This window comes from Pelobates fuscus, chromosome 5 (genome assembly GCF_036172605.1).
Source record: "Pelobates fuscus isolate aPelFus1 chromosome 5, aPelFus1.pri, whole genome shotgun sequence".
Taxonomy (NCBI): domain Eukaryota; kingdom Metazoa; phylum Chordata; class Amphibia; order Anura; family Pelobatidae; genus Pelobates; species Pelobates fuscus.
In genome coordinates, this window is record NC_086321.1 from 258,769,798 (window position 1) to 258,795,408 (window position 25,611).

At 40.0% G+C, this 25,611-nt stretch overlaps 1 protein-coding gene across 1 annotated transcript in view; it reads right to left on the bottom strand.

The window, feature by feature from the left end:
• Window positions 1–24,891, bottom strand: part of LOC134612195 (WD repeat-containing protein 64-like) — a 37,874-nt gene extending 12,983 nt beyond the window's left edge. The window contains exons 1-6 of the mRNA XM_063456546.1: window positions 24,867–24,891; window positions 23,488–23,636; window positions 23,312–23,369; window positions 17,295–17,467; window positions 13,067–13,231; window positions 8,553–8,683 (exon numbers count right to left, since the gene is read on the bottom strand). Of these exons, the coding sequence (XP_063312616.1) occupies window positions 8,553–8,683; window positions 13,067–13,231; window positions 17,295–17,467; window positions 23,312–23,369; window positions 23,488–23,636; window positions 24,867–24,891 (701 nt within the window). The remainder of the gene's footprint in view (window positions 1–8,552; window positions 8,684–13,066; window positions 13,232–17,294; window positions 17,468–23,311; window positions 23,370–23,487; window positions 23,637–24,866) is intronic.
• Between the last annotated feature and the right edge of the window lie 720 nt (window positions 24,892–25,611).

A 25,611-nucleotide genomic window follows, 5' to 3' on the forward strand; every position in this document is an offset into this window, starting at 1 on the left:
TAAAGATTTGTTTTTTATCAACTGCAATTCGTTTGATTTGGGCCTATCTGGTGATCATACCAATTCTCCAAGCCGAACATATCCAAATCATATCCAAAATTAATCGTGGATTTGGTAGTGCAATAATTGATTTGTGATCCAACGTTCCCCCCATGGTTCAGAACAAAAGAGATGATTGATGGATAAATAGATGATTAATTAAGAGAAAGCCAGTGAATGCTAATTTTATTCAGAGATAAAGTGAGAAGTGACCAGTAGAGGAAAAAAGGAGGATCAGTAAAAAAAAAATATATATGAACTAGCGAACAACCGGACCACCCATATGAGGAGTGTGCCACTCATTAACCCCTGTCACCTCATTAACACTCCTAAACCGCACGCGTTCTTAGCGGCCGGCTGGGTGGTCGCCTTTCGACATGCGAACACGTGGCAGTGGCCATCTTTAACCGCGAACACAAAAAGCGGTGTTTGATCGTTTGGCCGTTGAACATCCCTTCCATCGACGTTCGGCTAAACGGATGGGAATTGAAGGATGTTCAATGGGAGCAAGCTCCCGAACAAGAGACATAGACTAAACCTATCCACAAACTTGTATGTTCGGTACTATTGACTATATTGGGTATTCCCGAAAGAGACCGACGCACAGCCTGAATTTATGGAACTCTTTGGGCAGGAGCCTTGTGTTCGGTCATTTAAAATATAACTTCCATGGAAATTCCGAACCCCTGAACCGATCTGGGTGATTTTTGGATATGTTGGTTACCCAGATCAGGGCTATCAGGGGATGTAACTTTTGTGGGGTTTCCATGGGTTTTAGGGGTACTTTTGGGGTACTGCTGAAATGTGTGTTTTTGTGTCTGGAGATAATTAAGTTAGTACAGTTCCTGATCCAATTATCTCCCAGGCACAGGGGAGGGGTTGTCTCATTTTGTATAGGAGTGTCCTTGACCTGTGAGCCAATGTAATTGCATGAATGTTTTTACTGTAGTCTACTCTCAGGTCCAGGGGTGAGTGCCCCTTGCATGGGAATTGTCATAAAAGGTTGTGTGTGGCTCCATTAATACCAGTTGTCCCACAGCATAGAGCCTCGACGTATGTTTGTGGGAGAAAGCTATACCAGTTGTCTCCCTTCTGCTTGGAGTGCTTAATCACTAGCTCTTGTAAGAGCTGTTCCTGCTCTGCTTTTCAGAACCCCTCCCACTAGGGGGGAAAAGAACATCTCTGGCGGCAGAACCACTCTGCATATATACATATAGTTTGGGGTTGTTGTTTTTTTGCACTGCCCCTCCTCTTTTTGCCTCTATTATTACTTTTTCTCATTTGATCTGGGAACCAAATGGTAGGAAAATGCTCCTATCAGTTACCTTTAAAATATATACATACTATTTATATAGTCTATATATTTTGCAGTACCTTAACAGACACAGTTTCTTGCATTTTTGGTTTGCGGAATTCGTTTTTCCACGTCGAACCACCATATGACTAAAATTCAGTCGTCTCAAAAATGTGTTAGTTGTACCCAAATGTATTTGCCATGCACAAGTATAGTTAAAACTAAACAAAGATCTGATTATTCAATCTTAATGAGACCTTACGGAACTCGTAAAGCACGTCAGCTTACTGAAGGGAAATAGTGTGTAGATATATATAGTAGATGCAGAGAGAGAGAGAAAGTGTGTGTGTGTGTGTGTGTGTGTGTGTGTGTGTGTGTGTGTGTGTGTGTGTGTAAAATGTAATTAGAACATGTCAGACAACATTTTCAGTGCAAAGTATATTCAATATTTCAACGAATAATTATCGGCTTCTGATAAGTCCTTAACAGAGTATACAGTGAGGGAAAAAAGTATTTGATACCCTGCTTATTTTGAATGTTTGCCCACTGACAAAGAAATGATCAGTCTATAATTTTAATGGTAGGTGTATTTTAACAGTGAGAGACAGAATAACAAAAAAAAACAAGAAAAACGCATTTCAAAAAAGTTATAAATTGATTTGCATGTCAATGAGTGAAATAAGTATTTGACCCCTTCGACTTAGTACTTGGTGGCAAAACCCTTGTTGGCAATCACAGAGGTCAGACATTTCTAGTCGTTGCCCACTAGGTTTGCACACATCTCATGAGCTATTTTGTCCCACTCCTCTTTGCAGATCCTCTCCAAGTCATTAAGGTATCAACTGAAATATTGTAACTCACAAGCCTGGAGTCATACCCTCATATGACTCAGGTGGTATACGCCTCTGGACCATTCAAGGATGTCCCAATCCTTTTTCTCTCCTTGGGGACTAGGCGGTTCCTTTAAGGGTGCTTGGTGCTTTGTGCTTTCCCTTTAAATATGCTGCTAATAGAGATGCAAAATCCCAAAGGAATTCCAGAAAAAGGTGCTTTATTGTAGGTAAAAATTCAAATATAAAATCAAATATATATATATATATAAAATAAAAGATTAAAAGATAAGTTCCAGATATTAGTCTGGTTTGACTCAATAGTCTACAACAGTGTCCAAAACGCGTTTCGCCTTACAAAAGGCTTCCTCAGTTGGCTGTTATGTGGATCTTTTCCTCTCTTTCCTGTTTAAATATCCTCCACTGATCGGATTTTGTGCGCCTTTTTTTCACTTCCGGGTTCCGGGTTCCATCTTGTGGAACACAACGTGCGTTCCACCGTGCGTATCTATTTCCGCGTTCTTCATCTCGGTGGAACGCACGTGCGTTCCGGCGCTTAATTCAATGCGCATCCGCTTCAATATTCCTCACTGCGGTGGAACGCACGTGCGTTCCAGCGTTTCGCTCTATGTGTGTTCCTCTTTGTTAACTTCTTCTGGTGGAACGCACATGCGTTCCACCTCTTGGAACAACAAACTTTATTAGGGGCATGGTTTAAAACATGCAAGAATCTCATTTTTCTCATTTCAAATATATTATGTCAATCAGCCAAACAGCATATTGGCTTAATTCTTTCAATGAATGATTCATACAAAGTTTAACAGATAAATAGTGTCCCATGAGCACATATATAGATGAATATAAAAAATAACATAATGGTGACAATTTATAGATGTCTTTAAAAGGTATATAAAATGTCTTTAAAATGGAGGAAAAAATGTAATCAGTAAGAAATTTTATCCATGACTAAACAACGCCAGATCAGGATTTGGGAACCTCCAGGCAAAAGACAGAGATCGGTAACAAAAGAAAGAGAAGCAGAAAAAGAAGAAGAGAGACATACGGAGAAGAGAGGAAAGAGATAAATTCAGAAGGAATCTTCAACCTAACGGGGAATGAGTTACCCGTAGGGGAAGTGGCAATTTTACAAAAAGGTTTGAAATTCGCACCTACCTCTGATCTAAATAAGTTTGATTTTTTTATAGATATTAATAAGTTTATTAGGAATCTGAGCCTAAAGAAATTTTTCTATAACAAAGAAGAGAAACTGAATGATGAAGCACCATCAGAGTATATACACACAGAGCTTAAATTAAAATCAGATTTTTTCCCAAAGCATCTCATCTCAGATGAAATAAAAGCTTTTGAAATTATGGTAATGAAAGAAATAAAGAAAATTAAACCATTAAATAGATACCAGCAAAATATGTCAATTAAGGAGAAAAGAGTAATAAAAAAAAATTAAAACAGAACCAAGAAATTGTAATTAAACCGGCGGACAAAGGAGGGGGTATAGTGGTCATGCCGAATGACAAGTATTTACAAGAAGCGGAACGAATCCTTTCAGATCCAGGCACGTATAAGAAATTAGAGAATAATCCGATAGAGAACATAAAGAAAAAATTTGATGATTACATTGAAAAAGGTTTAGAAAAGGGTATTCTAACTATTAAAGAAGCCAAATACTTGTCAACCCCGCATCCAAAGACACCAGTATATTATCATCTCCCAAAAATACACAAAAACAAGGAAAACCCACCGGGGAGACCCATCATATCTGGGATAGATTCTATCTCAGCTAAGGTGTCAGAGTACCTCGACCATTTGCTACAGCCTCTCGTGATAAAGAATCCAGCGTATCTGAAGGATACCATTCACATACTACAATTAATGGATGAGATGACCTGGAAAGAAGGGAATTTTTTGGTCACGTGTGACATGACCTCACTTTATACTATTATACCGCACGAAAAAGGCCTTGAAGCAGTACAGTACTTTTTAAACAAACACAATTTTAAGGAGGAACAAATCTTATATATTTTAGAAGGTATTTACCTGATCTTAACAAATAACTTTTTCTGGTTCAATGAAACCTTTTACCTACAGGTTAGGGGAACGGCGATGGGCACCAAGTTCGCCCCCAGTTACGCAAACTTGTTCAAGGCCTATTGGGAGGAGCAGTTTGTGTATCAGGGACACCCACGGGGGGCGGACTTGGTGTGCTACCGCCGTTTCATAGACGATATATTTTTTATTTGGACAGGTACGAATACAGATTTGAATGATTTTATCTTGTACTTAAACAACAATCAGTGGAACATCGTTTTAACAGCACAGATTAGCCAGGACACAATTAATTTTTTAGATTTAGAGATCAACATTAAAGATAATAGGATTATAACACAAAACCATTTCAAAGAAGTTGATGCGAATGGGTACATTGACAAAAAAAGTTGTCATTATGCCCCCTGGTTAACAAATGCCCCCAAGGGCCAGTTCTTGAGGATTACTGCACTAACGATCATGATTATATAACACAAGCAAATATAATCAAAACACAATTCATACAAAAAGGATATGAGGAAGGAAAACTCCAGACCGCACTAGAAGAAGTCCTAAGAATCCCTAGAAGAAACACCTTGAATTATAAGGATAAAGAAAAAAATAGAAAATGGAACGGTAACAACGTCCCATTCATATGTAGTTTTAATGGAAATAATAGAAAAATAAACAACATTATTACCAAACACTGGCATATCCTAAAAGACGATCCGATTTTAAAAAAATATTTTATCAGATAAACCCAAAATAATTTATAGAGGGGCCAAGAACCTAAAAAGCACTTTAGTACAGAGTTGCAATAAAAAGAGAACACCCGTAAATAATACTTTTTTAAACATGAATAAAGGGTTCTATGGCTGTGGACAATGCCTAGCATGCAGAAACACCAAAAGCAAGAAAAGACACATCACAGACATGGAACCTATCATTAACCAAAAATTTCAGATAAGAGACCACTTAACCTGCTACTCAAAGGGAGTAATTTACATATTAAAATGCCCATGCAACCTTGTGTATGTAGGCCGAACTATTCAAAATTTGAACACCAGAGTGGCAGAACACACAAGGAATATAAAAAATGGGGTAGAGACACATAGTGTCTCAAGACATTTTAAAAGAGTCCATAATTCAAACCCAGACGGAATGTTTTTTAGCGCAATCAAATTGGTGAGGAAAGATTGGAGAGGGGGAGACTACACCAAAAAAATAGGAAGGGAAGAAATGAAATTCATTTACGATTTTAATACTATGGTCCCACATGGATTGAATAATGACTTTGAATTATGCCATTTTATGAGTTAATAGTCCCTTTTTATAGTGTTAAATGCTTTTTAGTCATGGATAAAATTTCTTACTGATTACATTTTTTCCTCCATTTTTAAGACATTTTATATACCTTTTAAAGACATCTATAAATTGTCACCATTATGTTATTTTTTATATTCATCTATATATGTGCTCATGGGACACTATTTATCTGTTAAACTTTGTATGAATCATTCATTGAAAGAATTAAGCCAATATGCTGTTTGGCTGATTGACATAATATATTTGAAATGAGAAAAATGAGATTCTTGCATGTTTTAAACCATGCCCCTAATAAAGTTTGTTGTTCCAAGAGGTGGAACGCATGTGCGTTCCACCAGAAGAAGTTAACAAAGAGGAACACACATAGAGCGAAACGCTGGAACGCACGTGCGTTCCACCGCAGTGAGGAATATTGAAGCGGATGCGCATTGAATTAAGCGCCGGAACGCACGTGCGTTCCACCGAGATGAAGAACGCGGAAATAGATACGCACGGTGGAACGCACGTTGCGTTCCACAAGATGGAACCCGGAACCCGGAAGTGAAAAAAAGGCGCACAAAATGCGATCAGTGGAGGATATTTAAACAGGAAAGAGAGGAAAAGATCCACATAACAGCCAACTGAGGAAGCCTTTTGTAAGGCGAAACGCGTTTTGGACACTGTTGTAGACTATTGAGTCAAACCAGACTAATATCTGGAACTTATCTTTTAATCTTTTATTTTATATATATATATATATATATTTGATTTTATATTTGAATTTTTACCTACAATAAAGCACCTTTTTCTGGAATTCCTTTGGGATTTTGCATCTCTATTAGCAGCATATTTAAAGGGAAAGCACAAAGCACCAAGCACCCTTAAAGGAACCACCTAGTCCCCAAGGAGAGAAAAAGGATTGGGACATCCTTGAATGGTCCAGAGGCGTATACCACCTGAGTCATATGAGGGTATGACTCCAGGCTTGTGAGTTACAATATTTCAGCTTATACACTTTTAATGCTCATTTACAGTGTTGCACTATTGTCTGTATAATTTTGTCTTACAGAATACTGACTGTATCATATTCCTAGAAGCTCCACCTTTTATATGTATGTATATTATATGTTTTGAAGTGGTGTAGGGGTTACCACTTATTAGGTGTTTGAGCACAATCTTCCAATTAGTGCACAGAATCGGTTTTATTCATTAAGGTATCAAGGCTGATGTTTGGCAACTAGAACTTCCAGCTCCCTCCACAGATTTTCTATGGGATTAAGGTCTGGAGACTGGACCTTAATGTGCTTCTTCTTGAGCCACTCCTTTGTTGCCTTGGCTGTGTGTTTTGGGTCATTGTCATGCTGGAATACTGGAATTGACTATATTGGGTATTCCCGAAATCCATGACCCATTTTCAATGCCCTGTCTGAGCGAAGAAGATTCTCACCCAAGATTTGATGGTACATGGCCCCGTCCATCGTCCCTTTGATACCGTGCAGTTGTCCTGTCATTTAGATGTTCATTGGCAAACTTCAGACAGGCCTGTACATGTGCTTTCTTGAGGAGGGGGACCTTGCAGGCTCTGCAGGTTTTCAATCCTTTCTCGGCGTAGTGTGCTACCAATTGTTTTCTTGGTTACTATGGTCCCAGCTACCTTGAGATCTCTAACAAGATCATCCCATGTAGTTCTGGGCTGATTCCTCACCATTCTCATGATCATTGAAACTCCACAAGGTGAGATATTGCATGGAGCACCAGACCGAGGGAGACTGACAGTTATTTTGTGTTTCTTCCATTTGTGAATAATCACAAACTGTTGTCACCTTCTCACCAAGCTGCTTGGCGATGGTCTTGTAGCCCATTCCAGCCTTGTGTAGGTCTACAATCTTGTCCCTGACGTCTTTGCACAGCTCTTTGGTCTTGGCCATGGTGAAGAGTTTGGAATCTGATTGATTGCTTCTGTGAACAGGTGTCTTTTATACAGGTAACAAGCTGAGATTAGGAGCACTCCCTTTAAGACAGTGCTTCTAATCTCAGCTCGTTACCTGTATAAAAGACACCAAGGTGCCAGAAATCCTGCTGATTGATAGGGGATCAAAAACGTATTTCACTCATTGACATGCAAATCAATTTATAACTTTTTTGACATGCGTTTTTCTGGATTTTTTTTTTTTTCTATTATTCTGTCTCTCACTGTTAAAATACACCTACCATTAAAATGATAGACTGGTCATTTCTTTGTCAGTGGGCAAATGTTCAAAATCAGCAGGGGATCAAATACTTTTTTCACTCACTGTACTTAATTAATCCAAAACAAATGACTTATCTTGATGATCAGATCAATTTTAATTGGGGCCCTAGTCTTGTTCCAATGCATGTTTGAATTTTCATGATAGAAGCAAAAGCTGTCATGTATATAAAAAATGCTTTGTTCTGAAACGTTGTCCAAAAGTGGGGCAATCCCCATGGAAACCAGTGGAACCAGCAGATACATTGCATTGGTGACTCCATCCCTTTTCCATGTTTGCATGTTTGCCCCACTGATCAGAACAGAAGACTCTTTTTATACATAACCCAATAATATAGACACACACAAACAGAGACACATATATCTGTTATATATTATTATTTTCATAGACTAAACTCATGATATTTTAAAGGAACACTATAGTTCAGGAACACACACATGCATTCCTGACCCTATAGTGTTAAAAACACTACCTACTCCCGATATATAAAATATAGTAAACTCTTCCCTTTATTCCAGTTGGTACTGGCTCTGTCCCTGATCTGCCTTCTTGCCTGACATAATCAGAAGGAAAGCCTTGGATTGGCTGAGATTGTTAATTCTGATGCTCTCAGCTAAGGAGGTGGACCGGGGGCAGAGTCAAACGCCACCCTGGCCAATCATCATAGAGATGCACTGAATGCCAGTGCTGCAGTGCTGAGGAGTGGCCACTGGAGGTGTCCCTAGGAATCTAAAATTAAAGCTGTGAAATACTGTTCACTGGAAGAGATATTGTTTGAATTTCAGGACATACATATGCTGGACAGCTCCTTCTTCAAAGTTATATAGGTTTATTGGTCCATTTTCACTTCCAGTTGCAAGAAGAAGACTTTTTTCAATTGCTAGCGCATCACAGCACGTCAGTGTATTTCTGAAAGGCGCTTTCTAAACATATTAAAAAAAAGCACGGTTTATTATTGTTTTGCATATGTGCATAAGATTATTATTGCATATTGCACAGTTAAAATCAACTATGTAAAATGCATCTGGTATACTAGAATTATTGTGATAAAGGAGCAAAAACCATAATACATAGAAATATACTAAATGTGTACACTAATTATGTGTAATAAAATCAGAAATATACATTTGCCTCCATCAGCACAGGATCTCAACCATGTAACTCGGATAAAATGAGGTTGGGGAAGAGACCAGAGGCTATAGAACAAGAGGAACACTTTAGGAAAATGTAGTTTACTAAGTAATGAATGCACACTATTGTCATGGATGCAACATGTACATTAGGCCAATAAAGGGTAACCAGTGTGCACTCTATCAGTAGAGAAGGTATCCTGAAGAATCCCAAAGAAGATAAGTCAAGGGCATGGATTGGCTAAAGTCATGCTCCCTCTTTATGATTTATTCTTTCAAACCATCACATGTATTTGTATAAAACAATGGGCTAAATGTATCCCCACTGACATGACCTAGCCCAACATATCTAGGTTTATTTTAAACAGTTTATATGGAGGATGAATAAACATATGTTCACTTGTCTGAATGTATGCTATGCTGTTACTATACAAACTGTTAAAGGGTTTATTTAAATATGCATATCTCTACAGGGAGTGCAGAATTATTAGGCAAGTTGTATTTTTGAGGATTAATTTTATTATTGAACAACAACCATGTTCTCAATGAACCCAAAAAACTCATTAATATCAAAGCTGAATATTTTTGGAATAATTTTTAGTTTGTTTTTAGTTTTAGCTATTTTAGGGGGATATCTGTGTGTGCAGGTGACTATTACTGTGCATAATTATTAGGCAACTTAACAAAAAACAAATATATACCCATTTCAATTATTTATTTTTACCAGTGAAACCAATATAACATCTCAACATTCACAAATATACATTTCTTACATTCAAAAACATAACAAAAACAAATCAGTGACCAATATAGCCACCTTTCTTTGCAAGGACACTCAAAAGCCTGCCATCCATGGATTCTGTCAGTGTTTTGATCTGTTCACCATCAACATTGCGTGCAGCAGCAACCACAGCCTCCCAGACACTGTTCAGAGAGGTGTACTGTTTTCCCTCCTTGTAAATCTCACATTTGATGATGGACCACAGGTTCTCAATGGGGTTCAGATCAGGTGAACAAGGAGGCCGTGTCATTAGATTTTCTTCTTTTATACCCTTTCTTGCCAGCCACGCTGTGGAGTACTTGGACGCGTGTGATGGAGCATTGTCCTGCATGAAAATCATGTTTTTCTTGAAGGATGCAGACTTCTTCCTGTACCACTGCTTGAAGAAGGTGTCTTCCAGAAACTGGCAGTAGGACTGGGAGTTGAGCTTGACTCCATCCTCAACCCGAAAAGGCCCCACAAGCTCATCTTTGATGATACCAGCCCAAACCAGTACTCCACCTCCACCTTGCTGGCGTCTAAGTCGGACTGGAGCTCTCTGCCCTTTACCAATCCAGCCACGGGCCCATCCATCTGGCCCATCAAGACTCACTCTCATTTCATCAGTCCATAAAACCTTAGAAAAATCAGTCTTGAGATATTTCTTGGCCCAGTCTTGACGTTTCAGCTTGTGTGTCTTGTTCAGTGGTGGTCGTCTTTCAGCCTTTCTTACCTTGGCCATGTCTCTGAGTATTGCACACCTTGTGCTTTTGGGCACTCCAGTGATGTTGCAGCTCTGAAATATGGCCAAACTGGTGGCAAGTGGCAGTTATTTTGCGCCTTGGTTTCTCCACACGCTTCTTGCAACCCTGTTGACTATTTTGAATGAAACGCTTGATTGTTCGATGATCACGCTTCAGAAGCTTTGCAATTTTAAGAGTGCTGCATCCCTCTGCAAGATATCTCACTATTTTTGACTTTTCTGAGCCTGTCAAGTCCTTCTTTTGACCCATTTTGCCAAAGGAAAGGAAGTTGCCTAATAATTATGCACACCTGATATAGGGTGTTGATGTCATTAGACCACACCCCTTCTCATTACAGAGATGCACATCACCTAATATGCTTAATTGGTAGTAGGCTTTCGAGCCTATACAGCTTGGAGTAAGACAACATGCATAAAGAGGATGATGTGGTCAAAATACTCATTTGCCTAATAATTCTGCACTCCCTGTATATATTTACTATACTAGATTTTATATTTGCTCACTTAATATGTAAGCCTTTTAAGAGAGTTTCCCAGACATCAAATCTTTTTTAAGTGTGATTTCAAATAATTTCAATCAATTAACAAATTACTTAATGACAGCAAATACTAAATACATGTATGGTTGTTTGTTCTTACAAATCTAAAATTACACTGCATGGCGAAAAACTATGTGTATACTACTTTTTATTAATGGATTTGAATACATACAAAATTACAGTAGATTGAGTGCAGTGCAGAGTGCAGTATTCTGCTATTGCAGGGTGGCCATGTGGTAAGCCGTACCAACTGCACAACCATATACAATCGCATGTACTATGTAAAAATAATCTTGCTTTATTGACAAAACTCATAAATGAATTTACAGCTATGTACATCTGCCTCTGGAAAAAAGATCAGTACAACTGATTTCACCCACAACTCAAAATTAGTTTTTATGGTGATCAACAGTACAAGAACCTAAGACCACAAGCATTGACTAGAGTGATATAAAGATCACTCCAACTGGACTCTAGAGCAGGGGAAATGTGTTCTCTAGAGTGTTAGGTCATGCGTCACCATCCTGCAGCCCAAGAAGTGACAGTGAGATTTGTGGATGCCATAGTAATGCTACTCGCTGACCTCTTGATCTTAACAATAGAATTTGTTGGATGAGGAACATTAGTCAACGTGAATTTTCATAGATAGGGCTAGAACCTTAGCTCCAGCAAAATAATGTCTTAATTATATAGCATTAAACAACATTCAAAATAGTTTGGTGATTCCAGCATTATGGCAGCCATAGTGAGGAATACATTTGATGTTTATAGCAATGCATTTTAGCAAAATTTGAAGTTCATACAAAAATTATTTGTCAAGATCAGTGTGGAGGAAATTGATTAGACTACAGAGTGCATTATCCTGAGCACCATCAAACATGTTGGATATGAATTGAAATATTGAGTGCAAATACGAATTAGTCACCGCAAAAATAGTACCCGACATATTATCGGTCATGTAACTGAAGAAAGGTAACTTGGTTGAGAGCGTCAAAGCAGCAAAGATGTTACCAACTTCATGTTAATCTCTTTCATTTTAGAATAAGAGGTTCAATGAGCAGGTGTTCACACACAAGATCATAAAATATTCAGCGCAATTAAAAACAAGTTTGAAAGAATATGTTGAAACAACAAAAATCAAATTAAGTGTTCTCTGTCATAATTCACATTATGTGCTCCGGGCTCCCGCGAGGAGATGGCCGAGGAACTCACATTACCGTCCCCTCTGGGGGGACTTTAAGGATCCCTCCGGGGGATGGGCATGCAATCTAATGCCCCATGGCGAGATGCTATTACAAGATTGAAGACGCACCTAGCCACACACCACATGGGCAGAGATTCTCATCCCCTGACTATTCCCCTCCCGCCCTTTCCAGACCCCTTATCCCCTCCCCCTTTATTCTTTTTCTTTTTCTCACCCTATGACTATCCTCCCCTTCTCCTACATCACCTTCATTTCCTATGTCCTTAGTTACTTCTGTCTCTATTATACTCTTGATCCTTCTATCCTCTCTGACTAACACTAACATTACGACCCGATCTTCTCATGAGACGTCATGCCTGTCGAGATGAAACTTGACCTCTGAGAAAGTCATGAGGGCTGGAATGGCAGAAATTTAATATCACCACACTCACTGTAGGGTCGAGGGTGTCGATAATATGCTGCTGTTTACGCTTATAAACAACACAAAATCTAAGCTCGACTGTTGAAGTCGTTCTATAAGTGGTTGGTAGGATAGTTTCGGTTTTATCTTATCTTTTATCTAAATACCCTGGCGGATTACCACCGATGTAAAGGCTACTACAAATGTTGTGTATTGCTTTATTGACTTCACTGCTGTTGATTGCTGTTTTGATTATTCACATATTTTTGTTTCCTGTTAATACGAAACTGTTATTATATGGATGTAAATTGATACGTTCTTTTACCTGTGTTAAACATGTTGGTGTCCTGCCTTGAAATAAATAAAGAATTTAAAAAAAAAATAATTCACATTATGGTGTTTGGCTTTTGTTAAATATTGAAATATGTTCTTGGGTTAATAAATTGACATATGCACTTTATTTATCTTTAATCAGTATATATAGCTAAGTAGATAAGATGCTTTTCTTACCTGTTCACTATATTCATTAGATTTTAGAAGAACCACTGGTTTGATTCTTGGAAATTTTTTGGATTTTCCAATAGGCTGTAGTGTAGGATTAGGTGTTCTCCCCAACGGATCAGACTCTACAGTAAACTCCATAATCACATTGAGAAACTTATCATCTTTTCCAGACTAGGAAACAAAATGTATTATTGCAAAATAATGTTTTAATTCACATAGTCAAGACAGAGTCTAGGCTCCATAACAACTATATACCTCTGCAGTGGCTTTGGTGCCCGTAGGCTGTAGGGGCTGACTTTGTTTCTGAGTCAAACTGTTGCACTTTGACTAAAACCAGAAGTTCCTGAGGGAGCCTGCAGCCCACTTCCACATTAGCAATATCAGTTTAATCCATATTTTAACTTCACACATTGGCTGGGCTGCACAGCTTAAATGGTTAGTCAACAAACGACATTAACATATGCGTGAAATTGAAACTGCTAAAGTAGTGCAACATTTCTTGGATCCTCTGGGAACTACTCTCAAATAATTTGATCAAGAACTGAGGGACAAGGCACAAAGCTTAATAGCACCATAAGCCAATGTAAGGTTGATCACACTGATTAAAAAAGCACACAGAATTAGAACCCACACTGAAACTCCCTCTACTATTGAGTGGCAGCAATGGCTATAGCAAATATCAAGCAAAACAAACAAAAATTTTACACATGCACTAACCTAAATCACTATACATTTTAAATAACATAGGTTTACTGTACCACTGCAATGGCTATTACAGTCTAAACTCAGCTGTGAATTTTAAGGCTCCAATGATGACAATTTTCCTTACTTTCACTTAAAAAGGAAACATCTCTAATGAGATCAGAAGAGGAATACTCTAGTTGTAGCGGACACTGGGTAACCGGGCTGGTTACCTCTGCTATTAATGACTGAAGAGACCCATATCCCCCCAGTAACCGGACGACACACAGTTCCAGGGGTACAACAACAACTTTATTAGCCACACTTGGCTTCATACTTTTCCCCATGCAAGCGGTGGATCACACATAAAGACAATGTCCCCTCCCAGGGTCCTCCCCCTTCCAGGGGTCGTATAACAGATCCAGAACCCCAGTCCCTTTGTCCCCTGTTTCTGCCACTCAGTGTCCCTTCACATGGTCCTCTCCTCCCAGGGGTCTCATGACAGAAACGGCCCTCCAGTCCCTTTGTCCCCTGTTCCCGCCACCCATCCTCAGGGCTTCCCATCTCTGGTGACAAGAGGTCTTCATCCCATGAGCCTCTGTACCTGGGAGCCCCAGCGCAGGAAAGCATCCCCCCTCTTTGGCTCTCAGCTACAGAAAGCCCGCCAAACCGCCATCATTCCCAAAGAGTGTCCCCACCAATCTTAGGGACCCCCAGGATGGTAACTGCCACGAACTTCCTCCGTTCTCAAGGTCCCTGAGTAAAACCAGGCAAGAGAAGCATCTCTATTTGGGATACAAATGCTCCCCCTGGCCGGTGCTTGTCTGTACGAACGGCGACCACCCAGGGAAGCACTCATTAATTACTTCCCTTGCAGTTTCACACTTATGTTGCGAGTTGCCAACGTTGTAATTGATTGGTGCGAACATTCCACGGGGCACTAGGGAATGCTCCCCCTGGATAGCTTTCGTCTAATGAACGGGCTGCCTGCGCCGAGGCTTCCCTTGTGGTTTGCGGTTTTGATACCCCGTTATGAGGTGCGAATGTTCAAAAACAACATTCTAAATTAGGTTTCGAGGTGGTCCCAGTTTGGGAGGGGAATGGATTCCCTTTGTGGCGGCCCTCCCGAACGGGGAGCAGGCAGTTTAGATGAACACACAGAGTAAACTACAGGAACATGATAGGGAAAATATACGGAAGGAAGGGAGAACCCCTGCCCCCAAGACAGTACACACACAACAGGGAAATCAGGGAAATTAACAGTTCAGCGGCAGTCCCGCTACACTCTACAATACTATAGTAGAAATGAATTAACCCTATAAGGGTAGACAAAAGTAAACAAAAGCGCACAGAATAAAGCCTTTTAATTAAAACATCACAATACTAACTGCATCAACTTAATCTTAAAGGTCCGTCTGTGTCTGATTTTGAACTGAATTGAAAAGGTAAGTAGGGTTCACTCCTGATTTTGAATTGAATACAATAAGAGCAGACAAAAAAGAGTGGTCAAAATATTTGAAAAGATTAAATTTAAGATTTAAAGAAAAATATTAAGCTCATTTGAGTAGGGCCTTCTTCACCTCTTGTATCTGTCAATATTTTGTATGACAATCACATATTGTTAAATATCCATATTCTATAATTGTAAAGTGCTGTGGATTATGTTGGATAATAATAATAGTAAGATAGTGTTTATGTAGTATAATCTGTTTTAAAAGACTAAGAAAAAAGAAAATAAATCAAAACACAATATCCATGTAATTCACAGACATTTCATACAATCTTCCATAAGAAAAATCCCAATCAAAGTAAAACTAACTTGGAGAGTATTTAGTGTCCATTACTCGCCACTGGGCTCCTGTTGGCATGATTTAAGCCAATGTTATTCTAGGAGACTGTGTCACTGGCACAAGGATTGGGGAATAAGAAGTATCATGTAACAGGGTAAACAGAGAACTATACAGTATATCAATGCCCAGGCCCGGGGGTAAAGTAGCAGCATGTATTCTAGCTGTTTTATGGACAATGCAGAATGGCCAAAGACAACTACAGATCTAGTTTGAGCACTATCGTGGATGGATCCATTCAACAAAATCACATACAATAACTACTGAATGTGTAGTGGACCTTGGACTATGATGTTGTGCCAAGCAGCATTCGTGTTCAAAGCACAATCCTCAAAACCATTATGCCTGCACTAGTAATGGGAGAAACAAACTTTGGAGGGTTGAATGCACACTATTTATCAGCAACACGGTGTCAGGTGGTAAATGTAGCAGAGTTTTCATTTAACAGTATTCTTATTCAGCAATAGGACTTAGTTGTATCGATTTATGCGGTAAAGGTATGTCCAATGAGTCAGCTGAACCCAGAGTGTAAACTATAGCCTCTTGGTGTTCTGCGCTCTTGTTTAAGCTGTTAACTTGTTAACAATGGCATTATTTAGTGTTGTATGTGCTGATAATCAGTGATGTCCCGAACTGTTCGCCAGGAACCGTTCGCCATCACTACTGATAATTGTATATATATATATATATATATATTATATATATATATATAATATATATATATATTAATATAGATATACTGATCAGCCACAGCATTAAAACCATCTGCCTTATATCGCAGGTCACGCTTATGCTACCAAAACAGCTCTAATGAGTCAAGGTATAGACTCCACAAGACCTCTGAACATGTCCTGTGGTCTCTGACACCAAGACAGGTCCTTTAAGTTCTGCAAGTTGTGAGGTGGGGACACGATAGATTGGATTTGTTTTTCCAGCACATCCCACAGTTGCTCAAACAGATTGAGATCAGTGGAATTTGGAGGCCAAGGCAACACCTTGAACTCTTTGTCATGTTCCTCAAACCATTCCTGAACACATTTTGCCATGTGGTAGGGTGCATTCTCCAGCTGAAAGAGGCCACTGCAATCAGGGGACACCATTGCTATGAAGAGGTGCATGCGGTCTGCAGCAATCGCTAGGTAGTACATTTCCAAGTAACATCCACACGAATGCCAGGACCCAAGGTTTCCCAGCAGAACATTGCCAGAAGCATAACACTACCTCTGCTGGCGTGCCTTCTTCCAATTGTGCATCCTGCCTTCTCTTCCCCAAGTAAACAATGATCTGACACGTTTCTATCATGGACAGCATTACGTTTTTCAGTAATCTGAGCTACAATATGTGTATGAAGGGACCAGACGGTCTAGCCTTCACTCCCCACATTCATCAATGAGCCTTGGGACACCAGTTCTTATTATTTCATTCCTTTCACAACTACTAACTACTGCATACTGGAAATACCCTACCAGTCATATAGCCATTGGTATTTTGCCATTGTCAGAGTCACTCAGATCTTTTTGCTAGCCTATTTTTCCAACTTCCAACACATGAAATTAAATAACTGACTGTTCACTTGCTGCCCAATATATCCCACCCCTTGACAGGTGCCATTGTAATGATATAATCAATGTTATTCACTTCAACTGTCAGTGGTTTAAATGTTGTGACTGATCGGTGTCTGTATATATTTATTTGTATGTAAATACCTGTAGAATTTTGATGGTCCCCTTGAGGTTCACAGCAACAATCATTTGTGTATTTTCATGATCTCTATGAAAGCATACATGAATAATGCTTTGTTTCTCATCTTTATTGCCTTTCACTGGAGTCATCGCTTTAAGCTCCCGGCCACTTCCAAAATCCCATGTTTGCAAGGACCCTAAATAAGAAAATAAGATTAACCACTAGTTCACTGCTAATACTATCACTGAATTTTCATGAGAAACTGATAATTATTTAGATATGTGGTATGTAGGAAAAGGGTCAAAACTCAGCCCAACCACAACAAAACATTTTCACAAGCAGGATGAGCTTTCCACTAATATGGTGATCATGATTTTTTATTCTATACAGGTAATGGAGAGTTCTGAGATTATTTGTTCATTTTTAAGGGGTTAAATTCAGTTCCCTTGTTTGAAATAAATGTTATGCAGCATACTCAAGTACATTTCTAAAGATACTGTTTCATTCTGTCCTTATTCTAGTGAAAGATGGAAAGACATATAGACAAAAATAGATTGTGCATGTTAAAGGCATCCATTCAAATAGTGCTGGTATTAACTGAGAGTGTCCAATTCTGCTTGCTGAACTGCTTGCTGAACTGCTGAACTGCTTTATGGGTGAGGAGTATCCTAGTTTAACCTGACTTTATAAAAAAAAATATTATTTAAATGCAAAATTGGCACTCTTATAAATGAACTATGGAACAAACCCCTGGCTGTCAATCAAACAGCCAGGGAGGTTTGCAGCCTCCTTCCATTAGCTACCCTGAGCACGCCTGCCTTCTCCCAAACAGATCTCAGACCAGCACCTTCAGGACTCAGACCAGACATGCATGCACGCGCACGCGCAATGGTGTGCGTGTGTGCATGTGGGCATCAATTAAGAGGCTTCTCAATGAGAAACCTCTGATTGATTATTTCCCTGTGAAGACACTGAAAATCTCTTCCTAGAACAAAAGGGAAGGGCTTGCTAAGGCGGCAGTTCATAAGATCTTTTAAGATGTACCCCCAATGAAAACATGGATGAAACATTAATTAAAATAAAAAAATTTGCCCATTAAGGCAGTGAAGTGTTCCTTTAAAATGCAAAATGTGTTTACAGTTATACAATGGTGGTAATAATGGTGTGTAAATACCAATAGAGGGAAACAAAAAGGCCACCAAGCAGGTAATTGTTGTAGAACTGACTAGAAAAACAAAGGAAGATACTCTTTAATGTTCTGTTACAATGTTGCGAATGAGCTGGTATTATCATTGAAAGAAAAGTGAAGTTAGCATACCATCATAAGCTCCAGTTACAAAGTAAAATCCATTAGAATCAATAGCTGCAGCAGTCACTTCTGTTGTTGATCCATGGACATTTGTTATTTGATATATACATGAACCTTTCTTAAAATCCCATACCTGCCATTAAATATCACACAGACATTATTATAAGGAATGAAAACATTGCTTAAAGTTAAAACTACTTTCAAAAGATAATCAGAACAGCAAACCAATAAAACAAAGAGCCATATATGAAAACCAGTAAAAAGATACATTTTTCAATTCCATTCAAGTCTCCATCCAACAGCCATTTTGATATATGTCTTCAACTACTGATCATTGTTCATGAAACATGATCACAGGCTTTCCAAATGTCCACTTTAATCAGGTAAGCCACTATTTTAGGGTCCTGTCTCACCTTCCAGATTTTGTTACCTGGTGTATATCTTGGAACAACAAGGAGCTGTGGCCATCATTAGATACTCTTGTGTGGTGGGTTCTAGGACCATGCAAAGCGCACTTCATATGTGCTCTCTGCACAGTCTTCTGTGTTGAGCAAAGAAACACTGAAAGAGCTGGGAGAGGTAGGAGGAGCAGCAGGATAGAGCAATATCTCATAAACCAAAATGATGGAGAACGAGAAGAAGCTGTTGATGATCAACAGTGTAAAAAGCAGCGGAAAGGTCAAGGAGAATTAGGATAGAATAAAAACCACAAGATTTTGCGGTGAGTATATCATTGGATATTTTGGTAAGAGTCGTTTCCACAGAGAAATGAGTGTGGAAACAAGACTAAAGCAGGTCAAGCAGAGAGTTGGATTCGAGGATGTCTGTCTCGTGTACATGACTTTTTTAAGGATCTTTGACACAAAAGGCAGTAGCGAGATAATGCGGTAGTTGGACTGGGAGTTAGGGTCGATGTTGGGCTTTCTTAGAATTGGGGTTACAGTTGCATGTTTGAAGGGTGATGGAAATATGAGGAGAGGGAGAGATTGAAAATTTTAGTGAGAGGCAAGGCTAGAGAAGGAGACAGAGTACGGATGAGATGTGAGGGAATAGGATCAAGTGAGCAGAGCAGAAACCTCTTCCGATATAGCAGGTGCGAATGAACATAGAACAGCAGAGGAAGTTAGGATGGGTCATCTCGGTATCTAATGGCAGTCAGGCTACCTCTGGCGAGCACATGGAGGGCTGTGCGGCCCCCCAAAGAAATGCCACCCCACACCATTATTGACCCACTGCCAAACCGGTCATGCTGGAGGATGTTGCAAGCAGCAGAATGTTCTCCACGGCGTCTACAGACACTGTCACGTCTGTCACATGTGCTCAGTGTGAACCTGCTTTCATCTGTGAAGAGCACAGGGCGCCAGTGGCGAATTTGCCAATATTGGTGCAAATGCCAAACGTCCTGCACGGTGTTGGGCTGTAAGCACAACCCCCACCTGTGGACATCGGGCCCTCATACGACCCTCATGGAGTCTGTTTCTGACCGTTTGAGCAGACACATGCACATTTGTGGCCTGCTGGAGGTCATTTTGCAGGGCTCTGGCAGTGCTCCTCCTGTTCTTCCTTGCACAAAGGCGCAGGTAGTGGTCCTGCTGCTCCGACGGCCTCCTCCACGTCTCCTGATGTACTGGCCTGTCTCCTGGTAGCGCCTCCATGCTCTGGACACTACGCTGACAGACACAGCAAACCTTCTTGCCACAGCTCGCATTGATGTGCCATCCTGGATGAGCTTCACTTCCTGAGCGGGTTGTAGACTCTGTCTCATGCTACCACTAGTGAAAGCACCGCCAGCATTCAAAAGTGACCAAAACATCAGCCAGGAATCATAGGAACTCTGAAGTGGTCTGTGGTCACCACCTGCAGAACAACTCCTTTATTGGGTGTGTCTTGCTAATTGCCTATAATTTCCACCTGTTGTCTATTCCATTTGCACAACAGCATGTGAAATTGATTGTCACTTAGTGTTGCTTCCTAAGTGGACAGTTTGATTTCACATAAGTGTGATTGACTTGGAGTTACATTGTGTTGTTTAAGTGTTCCCTTTATTTTTTTTGAGCAGTGTATATATCTCATATATATATATATATATATATATATATATATATATATATATATATATATATATATATATATATTTATATATATATATATATATATATATATAATTATTATTATTATTATTATTATTATTTATTTATTAACTTTATTTTTAAACTTTTTTTGTTACTTTTTTCACCAGCAGGGGGACTGCCTGTCAGTTCAGGCAGTCCCCCTGCAGGCAACACTATGGACGCCTATTGCGGCAATGTGATTGCTCTTTCAGAGTGATCACATGGCCCATGGGGTCCTATTTTGCATAGGGGGGACTATCTGGGCTGTCAGACAGTCCCCCCCAGTGGAGAAGAAGACCGATCGCCCGCGGGGGAACGGTGGCAATTGGGTGAGCGAACGGGAATAGAGGGAGAGGGAGAGGGAGGTAAGAGGAGGTTAGTTTTTATTTTTATTTTTTATTTTTATTTTATTAATTCACTGCGTGCCTCGACCCCTCAAGGCACTCAGCACAAGCAGAGTGATGGCTTCCGATGTTTTGCCTCACTGCTGGGCTCCACGCGGAGCAACCCGTAAGTGATCGCTCCAGAGGAGCGATTACCCGGCAGCCTGGCAGTGAAGAGGGGTATTGCAGGATGCCTCGACATCGAGGCATCACAGCAATACCATCAGAGCGGCTGGAAATGATACCGGATATGATCGAGGTCACTAAGAGGTTAAAGGGGCACCCCAGACACCGAAACAACTTCATTTAAATGCCCTCTTGCCTTCAGGGATTAAAACATTATTGACAGTAAGAGCAGAAAAAACACTCTGGTACTCCGCAGTAGTGACCATAATAGTATGAAAAAAAAGTTAGCCTTCAGTAATTATAAAAAAAGTGAGGAAGACAGAATGATCTATAAGATTAGGCAGAAAGAGGCTAAGCAAGTTATAAGAGCTTCCAAATCACACACAGAAGAGAAAATAGCACAGTCAGTAAAAACGGGAGATGAAACATTTTTAGATACATAAATGAGAAAAGAAAAGTAAAACAAGGATTAGTTAGATTAAAAACAAAACGGTCGCACGTGGTAGAGGCTCCTGCGGGGACCGGCTTTTTAAGCTGCATCCAGTGGCTCACGGGCTTCCTCTGAGCCTGGAACGAACTAACGTCTGGGGGCTTTCTGGCACCATCACAACTTTCTGGGCTACCTAATGTTAATTCTGTGCAAAAATGATGCCTGGCATCAGCACACACTACATGCTTGTGACAGACATAAGCAGCTTCTACCATTGCAGGCAGAGCTGTGAGAGCATCTACAAGTGGAATCTTGCATGTCCCCTCCCTCCTGTGATCCCTCACAGCCCTTTCCACCTCCCTACATTTATCTTTTTTTTTTTTTAAGCAAATCTGTCCTCTCCAGATCTCTCGCAGGCTCTCTTGACTCACATTTGACTGCCTCTCTGCTATTTCTAACATGATTGCTGCTCATTATCTTAAACTTAACCTGTCTATAACAGAGCTTTCCATCTTACCTCCCTCAAGTGTTGCTATTCTCATGTCTGTTTCCCTCCAGGTGAATGACACTCCCCTCAGCTCTACCTCGCAGGCTTCTCTTTGCCTCCAACCTCTCCGTCACCCCTCATGTCCAATCAATTGCCAAATCCTGCAGCTTCCATCTGCAACTGCTCCTATCCGATGCTGGACATGCTAAAGATGCTGGTCCATTCCCCTTTCCCACCCAATTGTCCATCTAATACTCCCTCCATTTTTCGGTTCAGAGCATTAGCTTTCACACTTCCCTTTTTGCAAGAGATCTCCTCTGTGAGAGGCTGTTAAATAGCAGATGGGAAATGGGAAATAATCTCTTCTGGTCCATCCTCGCACACAGACACTGGAGGAGCTGTGACAGAACTCAGTTTACACCGTCTGTAACTGTTTATGTAGCTCTGTTATTAAGGCTGACTTGACTATTAAGGACATTGGTCAAAGCTCCTGGTGCCTATCTCTCCCCAAGGAGAGGCTCAAAAAGGCATGTTATAAATGCTGAAAACAGGCACCTCCTACAAGGCATGCACACTTTACTTATACAAACTTGCATCCACACACATGCACACACTACACACATGCACACACTCCCTGCCCTCTCACACACGCACTCCACATATATACTCCTGCATTTACACTCATACACAGACACTCCACATATACAATCATGCATTCACACACAAACATACACTCCAACCACAAATACAGTATTATATTCACAGTGGAGGGTGTGGCATTTAGAGCTGTGAAGCTCTGGTATGCACTTAAACACAAAGCATACATTACAGGGCCACCCAAGGTGCACACACACATTTTATTTTCAGATGAGTGGTTTTGTTTTTTTCTGGGGGGGGGGGGGGTTGAAAAAAATCTCTTCCAGTACCCCTACCGAGACTTGACTCTGGATCCGATTCAAACTCTAAATCCAACCTTAAACCCTTACAGTAATTCAGCGTATTATATAAATATGTATTTATAAACTTCACACTTGCCATCCACCCTACAGCATTAAAACCACCTGCATTAAGGTGGCATTATCACAAATTATTGGGATTAATTGGAGATGCTATTTCTCTATGGGTATTCCATAGGACTCAGGGCTAACAATGAAATTGGGCCAAAATTAGACCTGGGACTTTTAAGGACCTCACTCTGGGCTTCAGAATCTACCAGCCCCTTAGAACTGCCCCTGGCTTCAATCATGTTAATCTAGAACAGACAATAAAAATTATTGTTGAAAACTAATATATTTTAAAAAAATGAGTTGTGCAAAAAAAAGCTTGATTCATTGGTTTATCCAGAGACGTAATGCAGTTAAAAGACTTACCTTTATGACTGACTCAGAACAAATACTGAGTAATTGTTGAAAAATCTGATTATAAACCAAGACAATTATTGGTCTTTCATGTGTACAAGGAACCTGTTGTGTATCTTGAATCAGCTGAGTAAGAGTCCAGACATCTACAACAGATGAACCTGCAAAGCAAATAGTCATAAAAATGAATATTTGTCATACTAACAAGACATTAAACACATTGTCCACTACCAAGGAAGTCCCATACCTATTGTACAGCACTAGGGAATTTGTTAGTGCTGTATACATAATAATAATAGTAACAACTATCTGTAGTGGGGATTAACTTTGGTTCAACTCCTTCTGCATTTGTCTCTCTTCCCTTCTACCCAACAGTGTCTCATGGCTCTAGATGTCTTAGTTCTATATCTATATTCCATGTTGATTTCAAGCTGTTTCCAAAACACTTCTGCAGCCGTCTCTACTCTTCCTAATACCCTTTCACTTCCCATTTCTGTCTTTACATATTTTATAGTATCTTCCCACATCACTTAACATCCTTTATTTAACCCCTTAAGGACCAAACTTCTGGAATAAAAGGGAATCATGACATGTCACACATGTCATGTGTCCTTAAGGGGTTAATATACCCCTCATCTATCCCTCTCTCTAATCTAGTCTTACCCTTAGCCTCAGAGACTGTTTCTCTCTTTCTTCACCCAACTGTTTCCATTCTTGTCATTTAACAAACTTTATTTTTTCCACAGATTCTCTTCTGATTCCCACCATCAATCTCCCCAATTCTCTACTCTTTTGTTTCCTAGTATATTCCTCTTCTCCCTGGTTTCACCTTCTTTTCCCCTAGATTCTCTTTTATATCCATCTCACCCGAGCTCTCAGGTTCCCTAAACTTCAGCCACATCAGTGCCCTACCAGGACCGGTTTGACATGTGGGCTAATGGAGCTGAAGCTCTGGACCCATGCCTATAGAACAGGTCCATAGGAGCGAAGGTGAAACAGAGGTCAGAGAGATTTTTGCAATTTTTTGAATGAAATATGATTTTCTCTAGTATGGCCATGCTTTTAATTCTATGTTCCTTTATCTTTTAGTACATAATGTGATTTAATGGGCAACAACACTGTTGATTATCAACAACTTCTTCTCACCTTCCGTAATCTTGGTCTACAAGACTCTGCTCTTTTCTGATTCTCCACCTACCCCCCTTTGTAAACTCATCAGCTCTTTTGGTTTTTAATATCACTTCTATGTGCATGACATGCAAATCTGTGTCTTCTTCTGATCTTTCACTGTCTCTCTTGACTAACGTCTAACTGCCTCTCTGCTATTTCTAACAGGATGGCTGCTCATTTTCTTATACTTAACTTATCCAAAACAGAGCTCTTCATCTTACCTCCCTCAAGTTTTGCTACTTCCATGTCTTTCCCCCTTAAGGTCAATGGCTCTACAATCTACCTCGCAGGATCGCTGTCTAGGAGTTCTCTTTGACTTCAACCTCTCCTTCATACCCTCATGTCCAGTCACTAGCCAAATCCTGTAGTTTACATCTCAAAAACAAAGCTCACATCCGCTTTTATATAACGTGGGATGCGGTGAATGCAGGTATCATCTCTTGCCTTGGCTACTGCAATCTGCTACTCAGTGGTCTTACATGTTCCGAGCTGGCCCTGTTACAGTCTATAATGAATGTGGCTTTACTTACTTACAAATCTCTACGTAATGTTGCTCAAACCTACCTATCCTCACTAATACACAAGTATGTCCCGTCCAGGCCCCTATGCACTGCAGAAGATCTGCATCTATTCTTTGTTTGTACTCACACCTCTGACACTCACCTTCAAAACTTTTCTAGGACTCTGTCATTCCTACAGAACTCCTTTCCCTTTAGACTCTCACTAAGTCTTAGTTCCTTCAAAAGATCATTAAAAACGAACTTCTTCCCCCAAGACTAACAATGGAGGCTGCTCTCATACACCACACCGAGCAACCCATATCCAACTACAAAAAATCCATTATGAGACACATGCTGGATGCAGCAAAATCCCAAATTCCACTGTACTGGAAAAAAACGGACACACCCACGAAGGAACAATGGAAATGCAAAGTGGAAGACATATGGATGGCAGTAAACAGAATAG